Source organism: Scyliorhinus canicula, chromosome 10 (assembly GCF_902713615.1).
Source record: "Scyliorhinus canicula chromosome 10, sScyCan1.1, whole genome shotgun sequence".
Lineage (NCBI taxonomy): Eukaryota > Metazoa > Chordata > Chondrichthyes > Carcharhiniformes > Scyliorhinidae > Scyliorhinus > Scyliorhinus canicula.
In genome coordinates this window covers 172,482,139-172,503,014 of record NC_052155.1, presented here as the reverse complement: position 1 = coordinate 172,503,014, position 20,876 = coordinate 172,482,139, and the positions used below count along the sequence as shown (strand labels likewise).

Sequence of the window (20,876 nt, the reverse complement as noted above, 5' to 3'; positions counted from 1 at the left end):
ACAGATACGAGTTTCTCCAGCTAAATGTCAGTACATGCCCGCCCTTACCTTGCACTAGATTCAAACTCTCTAAAGCCTCTCTGTTTTACTCTCGCTTGCCACCTTCAAAACCCTGAGAGACCCATATATTTGAACGTCTTTATAATATGTTCTACTCAGCACCTACCTTCAGGGGGGATGTGACCCAGTCACTGGGGGACGCGACCCAGTGGCTGGAAGACGTGACCCAGTACCAGATGGACCTTGACGAGGCACCGGGGGACATGTCCCGGTCTCAGATGGGAATGGCCGAGATGCTGCAGAGCTTGTCCCGGTCACCGGTGGGCATGGCCCAAGCACTGCAGGGCACAGCCCAGGAGCATCGCTGAGGGTGTCAATAGAATGGTGCAGTCATCGGGTAGCCACCAGGGCTGGCAGAGCCGGATGACAAGGGGGCAGCAAGTCTCGGTTCAGCTACCCCTCCATCTCGAAGTGAGCCCCAGGGTCCGATGGGCACCGATCGGGAGGAGTGGGCGATGGGTGCCAACCCAGCCCTGTCTCATGGATGGTGATGGTGGCCACCTGCTCCCCAAAATTCCTTCCCTCTGATGAGGCTACGTATCAGTTAGCACACGGGAAGGGCAGCACAGCTGTGTATGTGCTGCTGACAAGTGACGGGAGCCCTCCAACCCCCAGAGGACGTCCGCCAGGGGCAAATGGCACAGGACGTGTGAAACAGCTGGCTGCCTTCACCTTTGAAGTGCATCCTTTGGACACAACTGGATAAGTAGAAGGTAGAGCAAGGAAGGCCAAGCATATTGAATATCACAGAGGACACCAGGGTGGGAGGGTGAGGGTGCTGGGGAGAGTGGGGCAGCACCATCTGGAGTGTTGGCCAACCCTTCACCACATGCCTCTGTCATTTCCTTCTGCAATAATGGCCGACCTCCGAACTCATGGCCTATCACTCCATCTAGAACATAGAACATAGAGTGCAGAAGGAGGCCATTCAGCCCATCGAGTCTACGCCGACCAATTTAAGCCCTCACTTCCACCCTATCCCCATAAACCCAATAACCCCTCCTAACCTTTTTGGACACTAAGGGCAATTTATCATGGCCAATCCATCTAACCTGCATGTCTTTGGACTGTGGGAGGAAACCAGAGCGCCCGGGGGGGGGGACCCACGCAGGCACAGAGAGAACGTGCAGACTCCCCACAGTGACCCAGCGGGGAATCAAACCTGGGACCCTGGCGCTGTGAAGCCACAGTGCTATCCACTTGTGCTGCCGTGCTGTCCTGCAGTCTCCGGCTCCTCTCCAGTTCATCACACAGACCTTCCTCCAGCTCCTCTTAGTCCAGCGCCTCATCATCCTGGTTCTCCTCTTCTGAGATGGACATATGTTCCGCATCCCCCACCTCCAGCACCTTATTCCACTGCTGTACCAGGTTGTGGAGGGCAGAGCAGACCACCACCATCGCTATTTGGCACCTGGTGCGGTTCCGGCCTCTCCTATTCACCGGCCTTGTTTTGCTCAAGCGAGAACGCACTGATACCGGAGAATCGCGCCCCTTGTGTTTTTGCTATAAAGGATATCAGATTTGATATCTCAGGAGGCTAATAAGTCAGGTAACTATATTTAAGCTCCCCAGTATTTAGTATTCTGCTTTTCTTAAAACAGTACAACATTCTTTCCTTTTGGTCGGTGGTCCTGTTTAATTCCCAGACAACTGCAGGAAACTCATTCATCCCCAAGGAATAGTTTAAACTTGTTTCCAATCTTTTGGGTGAAATCAGTTCAGAAGTATGTCAAAAACAATCCCTGCTTTTAAAAACACAATTTGGACACGTCCAATTTCTCAAAGCTACATTCACTAGATATCCATTTTCAAACTTAAAGTGTTCGTTTTACACAGCTGGTGTCAAATTGTGTTTGCGAATTTACAGGCAAGATGATAAATTGAAATAGATTAAAATGTTAATTGTTAAATTTTCTTCACCACAAGTCGATTTTAGACATTACTGAGTAAGACTAACCCATGTCAGCTGTGAGCAATTCTCCTAACAATGACTAGAAATTCAGTAACAAGGTTCCAAGTGAAGTATCTCAATTAGGGAAGTTTTAATTTGTTAAACGGTCAATAGGCACCAATTAGGGATGCGGTGGATTTCTGCTATTGATCAGTTTTGCGATGTTTTCACGTGCAATCTCCCACCCTCCCTCCCCCTGGTGTTTGATTCAGGTATAAAAACTCGACGAAAAAGACAAGCTTCTGTTTTTTTTTTGAGAAAGAAAACAACAAAATGGGGAAAGAGAAAACTCACATTAATCTGGTAATAATTGGCCATGTAGATTCTGGTAAATCCACCACTACCGGCCACCTTATTTATAAATGTGGTGGCATTGAGCGGCGCTCTATCGAGAAACTCGAACAAGCAGCTATCCAGGTAGGGTCATTCTAACCGGCATTTGGCAAGTTTATTTTGCTACTTTACATGTTTTGTGTTTCTATAAGTATTGCGTTCTAATTTTTGGATGCGCATAATTCTAGTATAAATACGTCATGTCTACAAAAGGTGACTTTATTCCTCTTCCCAATAAGATGGAAAACATTTGTACTGTTTAAAGTTAAACTCAGCTCCCAGGTTATTTCCACAGATTGGGAAAGGATCGTTCAAATACGCCTGGGTCTTGGATAAGCTAAAGGCTGAACGGGAAAGAGGCATAACTATTGATATTTCCCTGTGGAAATTCCACACCCAGAGGTATTACTTCACTATAATCGATGCCCCTGGTCACCGAGACTTTATCAAGAACATGCTAACTGGAACATCTCAGGTAATGTTGGTGCCTGTGGAGGGGAAATTACAACAATGTTTTCATCCAGCATCGTGTCAAGTTAATGCCTAAATTTAGTAGCTTGTTGACTTTGTGATGTTGCTCTACAGGCCGATGTTGCTCTTCTGGTGGTGTCTGCAGCCCCGGGGGAGTTTGAAGCTGGCATCTCCAGGTCGGGTCAGACTCGGGAACATGCCCTCCTCGCTTTCACACTCGGAGTGAAACAACTCCTCGTCTGTGTCAACAAGATGGATGTAACTCAGCCGCCCTACAGCCAGAGGCGGTTTGAGGAAGTGTTGAAGAATGTGACCGTGTATATCCGCAAGATTGGCTATGATGTAGGGAGGGTCCCTTTCATCCCTATCTCTGGCTGGAACGGAGAGAATATGCTGACCCCCAGTCCCAGGGTAGGTGTTCAGACTTCAATTCCAGTCTGGAGATTAGATTACTTAAAGCTTTAACAATGGTAACGGGATCCGTTAACATTTGTAACGGGATGGTAGGGGCTGGTTTAGCTCACAAGGCTAAATCGCTGGCTTATCAAGCAGGCCAGCAGCACGGTTCGATTCCCGTACAGCCTCCCCGGACAGGTGCCGGAATGTGGCGACTAGGGGCTTTTCACAGTAACTTCATTGAAGCCTACTCGTGACAATAAGCGATTTTCATTTTTCATTCATTTTCATTCATCTGAGGAGACTAGATTGCAAAGCTGCTGTATCTCTCTCTCCCCCCACCCCCACTTGAGGATTTATATAGAAACTGGGATATTCGTCAAACTCGGATTTTTAAATGGTTGTTACTATCCTGTTAATACAACCGGGTTTATTCTGCTCCTAATAAACTCTATTGTAGATGCCTTGGTTCAAGGGCTGGAAAATCAAACGGAGAGAAGGCTACGTGAATGGCCAAACGCTGCTGGAAGTACTGGACTCGATTCTTCCTCCTGGGCGCTCCTTGAACAAACCCTTGCGTTTACCCCTCCAGGATGTCTACAAAATCGGAGGTAAACCACGTGCAGCGTTGGGTGAGAATGCAACAATTGGGAGTTGACTACTGGTTCCTGTCCTAGAGGTGAACGTACCAAGTGTGAAGAAAGCAAATTCTTCAGTGGATGTGGAGGTCTTTGGGCGGGTCAGAGGTTCCCGAAGTTGTAGAAATGCACATCAGCTAAGAAGTTTCCCTGGTGTAGTTTTAAGAAACCTTTGCAGCCAGTAACGTGTTTGGTGCCTTCAATTCAATTCAGAAAAGTGTGGCATCAGCAAGGCTGGAACCTGGGTCCTCCTGGGCAGCACGGTTGCACAATTAGTTTGTACTGGCTTCACAGCGCCAGGGTCCCAGGTTCGATTCCCCGCTGGGTCACTGTGTGGAGTTTGCACTTTGTGTCTGCGTGGGTTTCCTCCAGGTGCTCTGGTTTCCTCCCACAGTCCAAAGACGTGCAGGTTAGGTGGATTGGCCATGATAAATTGCCCTTTGTGACCCAAAAAGGTTGAGGAGTTATTTGAGTTACGGGGATAGGGTGGAAGTGAGGGTAGGTGCAGACTCGATGGGTCAAATGGGCTCCTTCTGCACTGTATGTTCTATTGGAAAGCATGAAAAGGGGATGGGTAAGGTAGGCTCAACAGAAAGGACATCAGGCAAACATACGGAGGGGAAACCTGGTAAACATTTGGCAGAATGGCAAATTTTGGCTTATGATTTGTGTATCTTTGCATCAAATCAGCTAAAGACCACAACTTCTCGCATCCGAGGTGCTCCCATGTACATGAATTATCCTAGGAAGGCAAAGTAGTTCAAATGTTAACAATGGGGTCAATGAGCTGTACAGTGAGTGATACTCAGTCCAAAAAGGCACTCTGACGTCCACACAGTTGTACAACATTGTCTGAATTGCAGTACTAAATAATGCCAGGTAGCATGTCCAGTGATGGGCTGATCAAATCAAACTACCCCCCCCCCCCCCCCCCCCCCCCCCCGAGTTTTGAATCTGTAGACCTAGCCAGCTCGTACTGCAAAACCCAAAACAAAGCCTCCTACTGTTAACTATTCTGCAGTTGGACTTGCTGAACATGAGCAGCTACAATAACCAATTGCTGATTTCCACGTTAGAATGTTCAGATGCAGGGACCCTTTCTCTACAAATGAAAGGAAATCCATTCAAGCCTTTTGAACTATCAAAAATCTGCCAAAGGCTCCTATTTCATTGTTGGCCAATTGGTAAACTTGATCACGCCATTTCCTGGAGTGACACTTTGCATTTGTTCTGATTGCAAAATTTGTGTCCATTGCTGAAGTTTGGCAGCATGTGGCAAGGGTCTATTCACATTAACTTGCAGGACAGAACATCCTAAATGCCACAAGGGTGGGACTCTTTGGATAATAGCATAAAATTACATCAGTGTGGTAAATCACAGTAGCACAGTTGCTGCACAGTGTCATGGTCCCAGATTCGATTCCCAGCTTGGGTCACTCTGTGCGGAGTCTGCACATCCACGTGTCCGTGTGGTTTCCTCCCACAAGTCTCGCAAGACGTGCTGTTAGATGAATTTGACATTCTGAATTCTCCCTCCACGGACCCAAACAGGTGCTGGAATGTGGCGACTAGGAGCATTTTACAGTAACTTCATTGCAGTGTTAATGTAAGCCTACTTGTGACAAAGATAATTAAAAAATGGATTTTGATGCAGGCAAATCAAAAGGATGCTGGGGTGTCTGTCCCATGGGCTAATATACAAATGGGTACATTGAGCACTGGCACCAGAATTTGTTTGCCTTGGGCTTAAATCTGATCTGTACTCGAGGGGTTTGCTGGGTAGGCAATCTAGTCTAAAATGGAGGCAGATCATACAGCAGTGAAATTTGGAAATGTTTCTACAAAGTGTGTTGGATGGCTATTTTGCAAAAGGCAACCGACAACTGAGCTTGGAGGTATTGAGGGATTATAGAGTGAATTGCATTGGGTTGCAGATCAGATTTGAGGCTAAATGGCCTACCTCTGTTTAGTGTTCAGTTCCATTTTGTCTAAACTACAAAGATCAAGATGTTAAGTGATTCTATTACATGTTATTTTTAAGGCATTGGCACAGTTCCTGTTGGAAGGGTAGAAACTGGAGTTTTGAAGCCTGGTAACATGGTGACCTTTGCTCCAGTGAACTTGACAGCTGAAGTGAAATCTATTGAGATGCACCATGAACCTGTTGCTGAAGCTTTCCCTGGTTTCAATGTGGGTTTCAACATTAAAAATATATCTGTGAAGGCTATTCGTCGTGGCAATGTGGCAGGAAATTGCAGAAACGATCCACCAACTGAGACCAACTGCTTCACTGCACAGGTTTGTGACTGCCATCAGCTGTGAAATGAAAATCGCTTATTGTGACAAGTAGGCTTCAAATGAAGTTACTGTGAAAAGCCCTTGGTCGCCACATTCCGGCGCCTGTTCGGGGAGGCTGGTAAGGGAATTGAACCGTGCTGCCGGCCTGCTTTCAAAGCCAGCAATTTAGCCCTGTGCTTTAATCTCCTTTTTTGAACGTGGACTAGGGCCTAGAAATCCCAATTTTGAGGTAAGGGGGAACAAGGAGACTGACTTGATTGAATTTAATCCTGTGGTACATTTTGAACTTGAAAATGTTTCTGGGGTTTGGATGAGGAATTACGACTGAAGCAAGAGAAGAGATTATTTTGTTGGTCTGTACTTTTGGAAGTTGGACTGTACTTTAGGAACAGTAAGTTAAATTTTGATAGACTTCGGGTGGTACAGTGGTTAGCACTGCTGTCTCATGGCATCAAGGCACCGGGGTCGCTGTCTGTGTGGGTCTCACCCCCACAATCCAAATATGTAGGACAGGTGGATTGCCCATATCATTTGATAGACTTCACAAACCACATTCTTGAGGATCAAGAATTTGTTGTCAACGTGTCTTCAGTAAAAGACTTGGGATTTGACCTGAAATGATTTACATGAGGTTGACCATGATCAGCACTGAAAGTATGCTACCCGTTGAGATTGTCAATAGCAGATCCTAGGCCAAGAGGGGAGCTATATGGGGTTCAGGGTGTATTAGCTAGATGGATAAAGAACTGGCTGGGCAACAGGAGACAGTGTAGTGTCTCAAAATGGAGAAAGGTGACTAGTGGTGTTCCACAGGGAATTGGTCTGATGAGCAAGTTTGCAGATGATACTAAGATTGGTGGAGTTGCAGATAGTGAGGCGGACTGTCGGAGAATACAGCAAAATACAGATAGATTGGAGAGTTGGGCAGAGGAATGGCAGATGGAGTTCAATCCAGGCAAATACGAGGTGATGCACTTTGGAAGATCTAACTCGAGAACAGACTATATGGTTAATGGAAGAGTACTGGGGAAAATTGATGTACAGAGAGATCTGGGAGTTCATGTCCATTGTACCCTGAAGGCGGCAACGCAGGTCGATAGTGCTCAAGAGGGCATACAGCATGCTTGCCTTCATCGGACGGGGTGTTGAGTACAAGAGTCGGCAAGTCATTTTACAGTTGTATAGGACTTTGGTTAGGCCACATTTGGAATACTGCCTGCAGTTCTGGTCGCCACATTACCAGAAGGATGTGGATGCTTTGGAGATGGTGCAGAGGAGGTTCACCAGGATGTTGCCTGGTATGGAGGGTGCTAGCTATGAAGAAAGGTTGAGTAGATTAGGATTGTTTTCATTGGAAAGACGGAGGTTGAGGAGGGACCTGATTGAGGTCTACAAAATTGAGGTATGGACAGGGTGGATAGCTACAAGCTTTTTCTAAGAGTGGGGGTGTCAATTACAAGGGGGTCACGATTTCAAGGTGAGAGGAGAAAAGTTTAAGGGAGACGTGTATGGAAAGTTTTTTTACGCAGAGGGTGGTGGGTGCCTGGAATTCTTTGCCAGTGGAGGTGGTAGAGGCGGGTACAAAACATCATTTAAGATTCATTTGGCCAGATATATGAACGGGTGGGGAACAGAGAAGTAGACCTTGGAAAATAGGCGACAGGTTTAGATAAAGGATCTGGATCGGTGCAGGCTGGGAGGGCCAAAGGGCCTGTTCCTGTGCTGTAATTTTCTTTTCTTTGAAACCAGATAATTGTGAAAGGAAGTTGTGATGGCATTACCCAAAAAAAAGGGACTTTAACTTGATGGTTTGAGCAGAGCAACGGTGGTTGGTTTGAGCAGCTTGTATATCTTGCAAGCTGGATAAACTGGGGGCAGAGAAGCGTTTGCATCCTTGTGCTGTATTGGAGGAAGGTATGGACTGTGGAGACTGATCACTTTCATAGCCTGACAGTCAAAATTAATTGACAATAAATTAACAGCAATTATAAGTTGAACTAAATAAATTGGAATACTTGTTTCTCTTTGCAGATAATTGTACTCAATCATCCAGGTTATATCAAGGTTGGTTATTCTCCAGTGGTGGACTGCCATACTGCCCATATTACTTGCAGACTTTCCGAGTTTAAGGAAAGGCTTGACCGACGTTCTGGGAAAAAACTAGAGGATAATCCTATCGTGCTGAAGTCTGGGGATGCTGCCACAGTGGAATTTGTCCCAATCAAGCCACTTTGTGTTGAAACCTTCTTTGAATACCCACCTCTTGGTAAGTGTGATTTAAGTCACAGGTAAATTTCACATTGAAACTTGTCTTTGCAGTATCATATAAAGTTTAGTATGTGAGAATTTCAGCTCAGCACCAGAACACAAGCCATCATTCGCCATTTATTTAAAAAGTAGAAAGTTAGTTCCCTTGCAATTTTGTATCTGGAGCTGGCCGCCTTGCCCTAGGATTGCCTGTAATCAAAAGCTGGATAAAACAGCCAGCATGTATGGCATGGATTCAGCCTGCCATACATGCTGGCTAACTCATTTGGGGGAGGGGGAGGAAATGTACACTAGGGTTCCTGAAGGAGAAAATCTGAGTTTAATATTGCAATATTATCTCTGCTAGTACTGAATTTGACAGTTTTGCTTGGGTTCCTGTTAAATCGGGGCCAGAAGCGCTGCAGATTTCCAGAAGTTGTACCAAACCAACCTGCTATTTCCATGGAGAAAATATAATTTTCCGCTGTCTCAAATGGTCTATACTGCTGTCCATGTTGTTGCACCTTGACTGAATATATTTGAACAACATCAATATTTACAAGCTACACAAGACATAATTGATATACAGCACAAACTGTTAAAGGCAGAATATTAAACATGTCATTTTATCCAGTATTTTGGGGTTTCAGCAATGACTGTTGCAAGTATTGTGCAATATATAAATGCTGACAAGCTGGGTAAGATCATTCACCTGTATTAACCTTTTTTGAAACCCAATCTTTCTTCATGCGCAGAATGATTTTACACTTGTTCTGTAGTTTAATTTTTGTTTTAAATTTAGAGTACCCAATTATTTTTTCCAATTATGGGGCAATTTAGCGTGGCCAATCCACTGACACTGCACATCTTTGGGTTGTGGGGGCGAAACCCACAGACATGGGGAGAATGTGAAAACTCCATACGGACAGTGACCCAGGGCCGAGATCCGAACCTGGGTCCTCAGTGCCGTAGGCAGCAATGCTAACCACTGTGCCACCGTGCTGCCCCTATAATTTAATTCTTGTGCAATTAAATGAACCAACTCCGGATGAGTTGGTTAAGTGTAAAGCTGAATTTATGGCTGTGATAGCATGCAAATGTCCCTTACAGTTAACAAAGCATTTCATTAATTCCTTGATTTTGCAGTCAGCAGCAACAAATTCACTGCACTGGATAGTGACACTATCTAAACTATGCTGTATGTAAATCCAAAATAAACCTAACACTGCAGAGAATTTGGGGTGTACAGCAAGCAACTGTACTCCAATGGGCAAGCCCTAACATCCTCCTGAGCTACTCCTGTAGTACGGTTTGTGGAGGAGCAGTGCAACTGAATACCTTCTAAACTCCTGTGCTGATGCTGGAATTGGGTCTGATTACTTGAACAGCTAGTATTGATGTACCTGCTCATTGTTGGCAGACAATCTAGACTGCATACTGTTCTATGCTGACCCCACCAAGGCCACTTCTTCCGATGAGACATTAAAACCAAGGGGATCGGGTTATGGGGAAAAGGCAGGAAAATGGGGATGAGAAAATATCAGCCATGATTGAATGGTGGAGCAGGCTCGATGGGCCAAGTGGCCTAATTCTGCTCCTACGTCTTATGGTCGAAGTCCCTTTGTAGATGTGTAAATCCTTGTGTCATGAGAGCAAGGTGATTGCACTTGGTTCTCAACATCCAACAGCCATTTCATTAATGGGACCTGACCTTGCTGTGTGCAAACTGGTGGCAACATTTCCAAGAGACCTGTTTCAGGATGTCCACTGATCATGAAAGGACTGTTCTGCCCCTCATCCTGATGTAGATTTGACATGTGATCAGGGCATTCTGAGGCCTTGGCATAAGTAACTCGAATCTTTTTGTTTTTTGCAGGTCGCTTTGCTGCCCGAGATTTAAAGCAGACTGTTGCTGTTGGGGTAATTAAATCTGTGGATAAAACTTCAAGTGCCAAGAAGTTGATACAGAAGCCAGTTAAAGTAGTCTAAATATAATTTGGTACTTGAGCAAATAGAAGTAGCAGATCCTTTTTTTAGTTTGAAAATATTTTGTTATAATTTGGTGCAATGAGCTGTTCTGCACTAAATTAATGCTTTCATCCAACTGTCTGCTACAAACAATAAACTTGTGTGCATGGGTTATGTGGTGTCGCCGAATCACCTTCTCTGCTGTAGGTTTCACATTTCCAGTTTTGGAAATGTTCGTGCAATCTGTAGAGTAACAACCACCAATTGGCACGTGCTACAAAAACCTGGGTAGTTTTTAAATTCTTCAGCCAGGGAAATGCAGCAATAGTTGACAGCCAAATCCCACCTTGCTGTTAGGCTGAGGGCTGGAAAGAGGGCCTGAAAGTAACTATTAGTATTTAGAGGCATAGGAACAGGACCAGGCTAGTCAACCTCTTCAGCTTGAATTAAAGCATACCTGTTGGTCAATTCATTTTATTAATCTTTGAATGTCTTTAATTTATTTCTTTACACTCTCACCAGACAAGGTCTTTTTACACTGGTAATTCAAATTTCTAATTCCCTGTACCCTCAAGTGATTATGTGCCCCTCACTCCAATAGGCATCTGATAGTCACGCAGCCGCCATAATCCTCCCAAGGCTCGTATCAGCTGAGATGCGTGAACTGCTGTAAACCTACAACTGCAGTATAATTTCAAGTGCTCACAGTCACTTTTGTACCTGCCAATTTGTGAACACTACTAATTAAAAAAAAAAAAACACCCCACCTTCATGCCCCTAGACAGATTTCACCCTTTATTTGGGAAGGGTGTTCCCATGGTGAGGTTGTGGGTTTGGTAGTCCTGAAGGAAATCTTGACCATTTTCTATGACTGCTGTAGATGCTATGGTGTTTAAACTGATGGTGTTTATATAATTGACTTGTCCTGTTGGTGTCTAGCTTCTTGAATTGCTGTTGTAATGATACTCATGTGAATATACAAGCAGCCTATTTCCATAAATAAGTCCATGCAGCAAGTGACTGGCAGAAGGCTGTTATCTCTGCATTCTCTTCCACCATCTTAAATAGACAGGAGCATCCAGCATCACTGGCAGAAGCAATCGTCAGAGCTACTGTGATCCCAATATGGGTGTGGATAGGACTGTTGGAATCATAGAATTTACAGTGCAAAAGGAGGCCATTCAGTCCCTCAAGACTGCACTGGCCCTTGGAAAGAGCACCCTACTTAAGTCCATGCCTCCACCCTATCCCTGTAATCTGACCTATCCTTTTCAAACATTAAGGGGCAATTTAGCATAGCCAATCCACCTAACCTGCACATTATTGGACTGTGGTAGGAAATGCGCTCAGACACGGTGCAAACTCCAGACAGTCGCCCAAGGCTGGAATTGAACCCGGGTCCCTGGAGCTGGAGGCAGTAGTGCTGATCACTGCTGCCCCATTTCCTCCATTACAAGTGACAATGCAAAAATACTTGGCTGGATGCTTTGGGATATCCGTGGTTGCACAATGTAATACATAAAGGCATTTCTGTATTTAATTCTATACTGACCCAAGTTTTCCAGCTGATCCAAAGCGCAAAACTGGGCTGATTTCTGGTTTCGCCTTCCTATACTTTAAAATGGCAAGTGTGGCCTTTTGGAGAGTCCTGCTGTACTCCTGTATTGTTAACATGTTATCATCTTTACATTAGCTGCCTTGAGAACCTGCAACTTGGCCCCTATTATGCCTAGTAGATTGTTTTGCAGTGAGATACTGGTTTGGGAGGATAGGGAAGTATCATCCCTTCATCAAAATGGGCATGAGCTTTGACGTGGATACTTGGTTGATGAGTATTTAAATCCATTTTACCAAGGATGCAAGTCTCGTGTGGGAAGATGCAACATGGTGAAAGGGTCAGATGACCTGCTCTTATTTGCACTAATTGCATTTGTCTAGCTTCCAGTTTGCTGCTGGGTGAGGTTACATTAGTAATGTTTGCAATCCTTGAGGAGAACTTAGTAGTCTGGGTAACTCCATCACTCTAATCCTTGTGGTTGTGTATCAATAAGGATAGCTGTCTTGTTTCAGTGAGGTTGCACAAGCTGGGTGAGCTCTGAAGAATCCTCCTTCAGTGTGATTTGGACAAGTGTGGATAAATGTATGGCAGATGCAGTATAATGTGGATAAATGTGAGGCAAAGGCAGAGAGAGTAATGTGCAGTGAGACCTGGGTGTCCTTTTGCACCAGTTGCTGAAAGTAAGCATGCATGTGCAGCGGGCAGTTAAGGCAGATAATATGTTGGCCATCTTAAGTGAGAGGAGTGGGGATGTCTTGCTGTAGTTAGAGTTTTGGTGAGATCGCACCTGTATGCAGTTTTGGTCTCATCTAAGGAATGATCTTGCTATGGAGGGAGTCCAGCAAAGGTTTATCAGACTGATTCCTGGGATGGTGGGACTGACTTGGGAAAGATCAAGTCGTTGGGATTATATTCACTGACTTCTGGTGATGGCATGTAGGAGAAGATCACACAATGTAGTTCCCGTTAAAGTTCTTGTTTTTCTTTTTTGGTCCATTTTGCCTAATTCCTGGGGGAAATTTGACAAACCCAACCATCTAATTGTATTTGACAAAAACATGTTCAAAGCCACAGAATGGTACAAGTGGTAGTGCTCTGACAGAAAGCAAAGCTCCATGGGAGGGAAGATGGTGGAGGTGACCTTGGTGGATGTGGCTACTCCATCACAATCGCAACGTTGACTGGGCTAATCAAGGTGGTAAATACATTGAAAGGCAAGGAGGTAGATGGAGACCCTGAAAAATCTAGTGGTGCTGGGACCGAGAAGGGCTTTGAAAGCCATGAAAGAGCACTAGTTGCTAAAGGGGTGAAAGGGATTTTGTTGCGGCACAGCGGCCAGATTGCCTCACAGGAAGCAGAGATGCTGATTGGTGGAGGAGAGGAATAGGGCCCTAAAGGCACAGGTGGAGGACATGAAGAACAGGTCAAGGAGAGTTGCGTATAACTCGATCACTTTTTTTCAACAAGATGTTGGAGGCGGAGGCTTTTGTCAAGGAATAGGGACTTGGACTTAATTGAAAAGGTTTGAATGGAATGTGTTGATGAAATTAGATTGTTTGGGGATGTTTTCAGTATTGTGTATATGTTTTAGTTATTTGTGATTTACTGTTCTTTAGGTGTACATGTTGTAGGAGGAGGGATAAAGGGGGGCCAGTAGTTGAGGGAACTGGTTTGGGCAGCAATATAGACAATATAATATATGGCCCAAGGTGAGATGTTGAGAATTAGTGTTTCTCTTTTGAAGCTGAGGCAGATAAGGTGGAGGAGTTTCTCTTTTTGGGTGCAGTCCCTGGCAGGGGGTGGGGTGGGGGGAGGAGGAAGAGAAGGGTGGCTATCTTACTAGCAGTTGAGGTTTTAACTGGTAAAAGGGGCTGTGGCCTGTTGGACCAGGTTTCAAATGTGCCTGGTGTTTGTGGGGGGTGCAGCGGGAGGCAGTTTGCAGCTTCTTGAGTACGGGTAGAGTGCTGATTGTTTTCTTGTCTCTCCTTGTTGGTTGCCATCTTGGGTGCACCTTGGCCTGAGGAACCTGGAGTAAGGACCGGATAATTCCTCACGGTGGAGAAGGGTGCTGAGACCCCTGGCAATTTTAATTAATAAAAATTGTTTTCCAGTGGGAAGAGTTTTCCAGTATCAGGGAGGTAGGTATTTGCTAATTGCTGGGATGCTGGAAGGTAAGTTGGCAGTGCTGGTAAATTTATGCCCTGAATTGGGATGAGATTGTTGGCTGCAATACCAGATGTAGACATGCTTCAGTTGAGATTCTCAGGAGATTTGATCTGTGGTTTGAACCTGAAATTTGACTGGCCGATGCCTTCAGGGGTATGAAGAACAAAGAAAATTACAGCACAGGAACAGGCCCTTCGGCCAGCCTGCGCCAATCCAGATCCTTTATCTAAACCTGTCGCCTATTTTACAAGGATCTACTTCCCTCTGAGCCCTGCCCGTTCATATCTGTCTAGATGCATCTTAAATGATATCGTGCCCACCTCTACTGGCAAAGCATTCCAGGCACCCGTCGCCCTCTGCGTTATATATTTAAAAAAACTTTAGACACACATCTCCCTTAAACCTTCCCCCTCTCACCTTGAAATCATGACCCCTTGTAATTGACACCCCCACTCTTGGAAAAACCTTGTTGCTTTCCACCCTGTCCATACCTCATAATTTTGTAGACCTCAATCAGGTCCCCCCTCAACCTCCGTCTTTCCAATGAAAACAATCTTGATCTACTCGACCTTTCTTCATAGGTAGCACCCTCCATACCAGGCAACATCCTGGTGAACCTCCTCTGCACCCTCTCTAAAGCATCCATATCCTTCTGGTAATGTGGCGACCAGAACTGCACGCAGTATTCCAAATGTGGCCTAACCAAAGTCCGATACAACTGTAACATGACCTGCCGACTCTTGTACTCTATACCCTGTCCAATGAAGGCAAGCATGCTGTATGCCCTCTTGACCACTATCGACCTGCGTTGCCACCTTTCCGGGTACAATGGACATGAACTCCCAGATCTCTCTGTACATCTTTTCCCCAGGACTCTTCCATTGACCATATAGTCCACTCTTGAATTGGATCTTCCAAAATGCATCACCTCGCATTTGCCTGGATTGAACTCCATCTGCCATTTCTCTGCCCAACTCTCCAATCTATCTATTTTGCTGTATTCTGACAGTCCCCCTCACTATCTGCAACTCTACCAATCTTAGTATCATCTGCAAACTTGCTAATCAGGCCACCTATACCTTCATCCAGATCATTTATGTATATCACAAACAAGTGGTCTGAGCACGGATCCCTGTGGAACACCACTAGTCGCCTTTCTCCATTTTGAGACACTCCCTTCCACCACTACTGTCTCCTGTTGCCCAGCCAGTTTGTTATCCATCTAGCTAGTACACCCTGAACCCCATGGGACTTCACTTTTTCCATCAACCTGCCATGGGAAACTTTATCAAATGCCTTACTGAAGCCCATCTAGAGCCCTTCCTTCATCAATTAACTTTGTCACTTCCTCAAAGAATTCTATTAGGTTTGGAAGACATGACCTTCCCTGCACAAAACCATGCTGCCTATCACTGATAGGATCTATTCCCATTTGGAAGAAAATAGACTTATCGCTCAGTATCTTCAACAGTTTGCCTACCACTGACGTCAAGATCAAGTCTATAATTCCCTGGATTATCCCTGCTACCCTTCTTAAACAAAGGAACAACATTAGCAATTCTCCAGTCCTCTGGGACCTCACCTGTGCTTAAGGATGCTGCAAAGATATCTGTTAAGGCCCCAGCTATTTTGTCCCTCGCTTCCCCCAGTAACCTGGGATAGATCCCATCCGGACCTGGGGACTTGTCCACCTTCATGCCTTTTACAATACCCAAAACTTCCCCCTCCCTTATGCTGACTTGACCTAGAGTATTTAAACATCCATCCCTAACCTCATCATCCGTCATGTCCCTCTCCTTGGTGAATACCGATGCAAAGTACTCATTAAAAATCTCACCCATTTTCTCTGACTCCACACATAAATTCCCTCTTTTGTCTTTGAGTGGGCCAATCCTTTCTCTAGTTACCCTCTTGCTCCTTGTATACGAATAAAAGGCCGTGGGATTTTCCTTAATCCTGTTAGCCAAAGATATTTCATGACCCCTTTTAGCCCTTTTTATTGCGTGTTTGAGATTTGTCTTACTTTCCTGATATTTCTCCAAAGCTTCATCAATTTTAAGTCGCCTAGATCTTGTGTGCTTCCTTTTTCATCTTAGCTAGTCTCTCAATTCCACCTGTCATCCATGGTTCCCTCATTTTCACAGGGACATGTCTGTCCTGCACTCTAATCAACCTTTCCTTAAAAGACTCCCACATTTCAAATGTGGATTTTACCCGTAAACAGCTGCTCCCAATCCACATTCCCTAGCTCCTTGGCCTTTCCCCAATTTAGCACTCTTCCTTTAGGACCACTCTTGTCTTTGTCCATGAGTATTCTTAAATTTACGGAATTGTGATCACTATTCCCAAAGTAAACACCGACTGAAACTTGAAACCACCTGGCTTGGATCATTCCCCAATACCAGGTCCAGTATGGCCCCTTCCCGAGTTGGACTATTTACACACTGCTCTAAACTCTCCTGGATGCTCTTTACAAATTTTGCTCCATCTACGCCTCCAACACTACATGAGGCCCATTCAATGTTGGGGAAGTAAATCTCCCGTCACAACTATTGTTCCTATATTTTTCTATAATCTGTCTACATATTTGTACCTCTACTTCACGCTCACTTTTGGGAGGCCTGTAATAAAGTCCCAACAATTTCTTAGCTCTACCCATATTGCCTCAGTGCCCACCTTAATCACATCTGTGATATCATCTCTGACCAGTAACGCTTTAACCTCCCTCTCTATCCCTGGGATATTTGGTTGCCAATCTTGCCCTTACCTCAACCAGGTCTCGGTAATATCAATATCATATTCCCAGGTGCTAATCCAAGCCCTAAATTCATCTGCCTTACCTGCTACATTTCTTGCATTAAAACAATGCACCTCAGACCACCTGGTCCTTTGTGTTCATCATCTCTTCCCTGTCTACTCTTCCCCTTAGTCACAATGAGTTTATTATCTAGTACCTTACTGGCATTAGTTGCTGCCTCTTTACTGACCTCTAACGTCCTAATCTGGTTCCCATCCCCCTGCCACATTAGTTTAAAACATCCCCAACAGTGTTAGCAAAAGCACCTCCTAGGGCATTGGTTCCAGTCCTGCCCATGTGTAGACCATCTGATTTGTAATGGTCCCACCACCCCCAGAACTGGTTCCAATGACCCAAAAATCTGAACCCCTCCCTCCTGCACCATCTCTCAAGCCACGTATTCATTGACTATTCTTGAATTTCTTCTGACTGTCTTGTGGCACTGGTAGTAATCCTGAGATTACTACCTTTTGAGGTCCTACTTTTTAATTTGTTTCCTAACTCCCTAAATTCTGATTGTAGGACCTCATCCTGTTGTTTTACCTATATCATTGCCTATATGCACCACAACAACTGGCTGTTCACCCCCCCCCCCCCCCCCCCCCCCCCGTCCTGCAGCCAATCTGAGACATCCCTGGCCCGTGCACCCGGGAGGCAACATACCATTCGGAAGTCTCGTTTTCGACCACAGAAACGCCTGTCTACTCTCCTTACGAGTGAATCCCCTATGACTATAGCCCTGCCAGTCTTTTTCCCACCCTTCTGTGCAGCAGAGCCAGCCACTGTGCCATGAGCCTGGCTACTACTACCTTCCCCTGGTGAGTCATCTCCCCCAACAGTATCCAAAACAGTATACATGTTTTGGAGGGAGATGACCGCAGGGGACATGTACACTGCCTTCCTGCTCTTCTGCCTTTTGGTCACCCATTCCCCGTCCCCAATCCTAATCTGCGGTATGACCAACTCACTGAACGTGCTATCCACAACCTCCTCATCGCAGATGCTCCAAAGTGAGTCCATCCACAGGTCCAGTCTAACAGGAGCTGCAGCTGGACACACTTCCCACACACGGGGGCATCGGCCGCGTCCCTGAACTCCCACATGAGCACGAGGAGCATAACCCGGGTCTGGGATCTCCTGCCATTTTTACACTTTACCGTAACGGATTACAAATATAATATCAAATAACGAATAAGTGAAAGGAATAAAGATTTTATTTCCAATCTCAATAGTTACCAACCGAGTTAAATTTCTCCCAGCTACTGTTAATTGGAGCACTTTCCTTACCAGCCAATCAGGTCACTGCTTTGCTGTGGATGTCACTCTTCAGATTTATCCCCAAAGACCCTGTGGCCGCTGTTGAAGCAGCTGGTTTAAATACTCACCGCTTGACTAGCTCCCCGGGTAACAAAGGTGTTGGTGTTTATGGAGGGGGTGGGGGCAGATCCATGGTGGTTTATGCATCCTGGGTGGGGTAAGGAATTTAATTTTTTTCCAGTTTATTAAATATAGTCTTGAATAGACAAGGGAGTACAAGTTTTTATTGGGGGGGGGGGGGGGGGAGAAAGAGAAGAGTGGTTCTGTGGGTAAAGATGGAGGTGGACCCATGTAGGGGGTTGTGGGCACTGGGAATGGTGCCACTTCCATTGATTCCAGGAAAGTATTCAGTGAGCCCAGGGGTGGTGACCACATCAAAGACCTGAAGGCAGCTGACATAGCATTTTGAGCTGGGGCCTGGTGATTCCAATTAGGGGGAAACATGGGTTCAAGCTGGGGTGGATGGATGTGAGAATGAAGGGGATCAGGGAAATAAAGCATTTGTTCCTTGACAGGCAATGCATGAGCCTCGGAAGTGGGAAAAGTAAGGTTGGCACAGGAGTAAGAGTTTAGGTACATGCAGGTTTGGGACTTCACACTGGTCTCTTTGTTCCTGGAGTTGGTTCTGTCAGCAGGAGAGGGGGAATTGTTTTGATGCTCTAAAGGGGATCCTGGAGAGGATGAGGTGTCCCTGGAGGAATTAAGGAGTGGGAGGAGGAGCTGTGTGGTGTTGTAGTGGCTGAATGCCTTGACTGTATACACAGTTGAAGCTGATACAAGTGAAAGTAATTAAGTGGGTGCACCTCATAAAATGGAGGTGGAGGATGTCTGTGAGCGATGTGCCTATGTTTTGGTTGTGTCCGAAGCTGGAAGGGGTTTGGAGAATATTCATTACAATGGAGCCTGGTCCTCTAGAAGCCATATTCAGGATGCAAAGTCAATGTGTGTTATCTGCAGGGAAGTACTGGCAAATGAAAATTTAAAAGCCCTTAAACTTCAAAGACATTTGAGGACACTTTTCAATGGTGCAGTGAGATTTTAAATGATCGGCTGAAGTCATTATTGGTGTGGGTCCCAAAGAATGACAGGTTGGAAAAATGTCCTGCCCAAAATAGTTTGAAAAACAGATTGCAGAGGTCTTTTATCAACAGCCTTCTGAAAATCCAAGTGTACTACGTCCACTGTCTACTTTCAATTCTGGAAGTAGCATCTTCAAAAAAAAAACTCCCACCAGGTTCATCAAACATGATTTTGAGTGCCCATCCAGGGAAGCAACACCATCCTGGAGTCACATTTACTGCCATAGAAATGCCTGTTTGTTCTCCTAACTAATCTCATATCACTATTGCACTTCCTTTTTTAAAAAAATAAAATAAATTTAGTGTATCCAATTATTTTTTCCAATAAAGGGGCAATTTAGCATGGGGGTGAAACTCATGCAGGCACGGGGAGAATGTGCAAACTCCACATGGACAGTGACCCAGGGCTGGGATTCGAACCCAGGTCCTCAGTGCTGTAGGCAGCAATGCTAACCACTGTGCCACCCATCACTATTGCACTTCCATTAATCTTCCTCCCTGCCTATGCCTCACCCATGTTCCATGGACTAGCCTCTGGCTCCAGTTCCCTAATGAACCATTATCATCAATTTTCAAACTGGGAAATCAATTTACACCTACCCTGCAATGGGTTGTGGGAGAAAAACCCATGCAAACACAATGTGCAAACTCCACACGGACAGTGATCCAGAGCCAAGGTCGAACCTGGGACCTCGGTGCTGTGAGACAGCAGTGCTAATCATTTTGCACTGTGCTGCCCTAAACCTTTACAGGAACTGTAATTTGAATGAAGGGTGCTTTTGTGTGGAAGTAGCTTTGTACTGCATAGTAGAACTCTTTTTACAGGAAGAGGAGCAGACATCATAGCCTTTGCCTCTGATTACCTGCCGGACACTCCTGCTTGGCTAGAGATCACCCAATGCCACAGACTAGCAGCCTGACTTAGCAGAATTCTTCAACTTTGAAAAGATAAAATTCTCTATTGGAGGAAGGCTTCCACAACACTTGGAAGCAATTCACCAGCCTGTTCCAAGATCTGTTTGTGACCAGTGTGGCACCACCCCCACTGACTTATCTGCCAGGTCTCACCGTGTGGGACCATGTGTAACCCATGCCGCTGGGACTGGCCAAAAATGGACACATTCCTAATTTATTTCCTCGTATCTACACAATATCCCTTTACTACTGTGTGATGTTCCTTGCAATATTCATGCAAAACCAATAAAAATACTTTTTTAAAAAACCTCTCATTTAAAACTTCACACCTGATGGCAATTTGAAGTACATAACCATTTGCTCTTCAACACCCTGATCCAATCCTTAACACTTCATCCCCTTCCATGTCACTTTCACGTGCAATCGTAGGTGTAACACCAGCCCTTTTTATTCTTCACAAATGCCTCAAACACATGAATCAGATATTTACATTGTTTTTTCCCTTTATTGCAAGGGATGTGGGTGTTGCATTTTTTTGTCCATCCCAATTTCCCTTTAACCAAGTGGCTTGCTGAGCCATCTCTGAGGGCCATTATTGATCAACCACATTAGGGGCTGGTTTAGCTCACAAGGCTAAATCGCTGGTTTTTAAAGCAGACCAAGCAGGCCAGCAGCACGGTTC

At 45.2% G+C, this 20,876-nt stretch overlaps 1 protein-coding gene across 3 annotated transcripts in view; it reads left to right on the top strand.

Annotated features, from left to right (window-relative positions):
* The window catches only part of LOC119972782 (elongation factor 1-alpha-like), a 143,291-nt gene extending 132,755 nt beyond the window's left edge, over nucleotides 1-10,536 (top strand). For 2 of the 3 annotated variants that reach the window (XM_038810152.1, XM_038810153.1), the window contains 6 exons: nucleotides 2,640-2,819; nucleotides 2,930-3,226; nucleotides 3,672-3,822; nucleotides 5,891-6,147; nucleotides 8,179-8,413; nucleotides 10,271-10,536. In XM_038810152.1, coding sequence (XP_038666080.1) covers nucleotides 2,640-2,819; nucleotides 2,930-3,226; nucleotides 3,672-3,822; nucleotides 5,891-6,147; nucleotides 8,179-8,413; nucleotides 10,271-10,383 — 1,233 coding nt within the window. In that variant the 3' untranslated portion in view covers nucleotides 10,384-10,536. Of the gene's footprint in view, nucleotides 1-2,228; nucleotides 2,429-2,639; nucleotides 2,820-2,929; nucleotides 3,227-3,671; nucleotides 3,823-5,890; nucleotides 6,148-8,178; nucleotides 8,414-10,270 lie in introns of those variants that run through there. The other variant, XM_038810151.1, reaches the window with a different exon arrangement.
* Nucleotides 10,537-20,876: the final 10,340 nt, after the last annotated feature.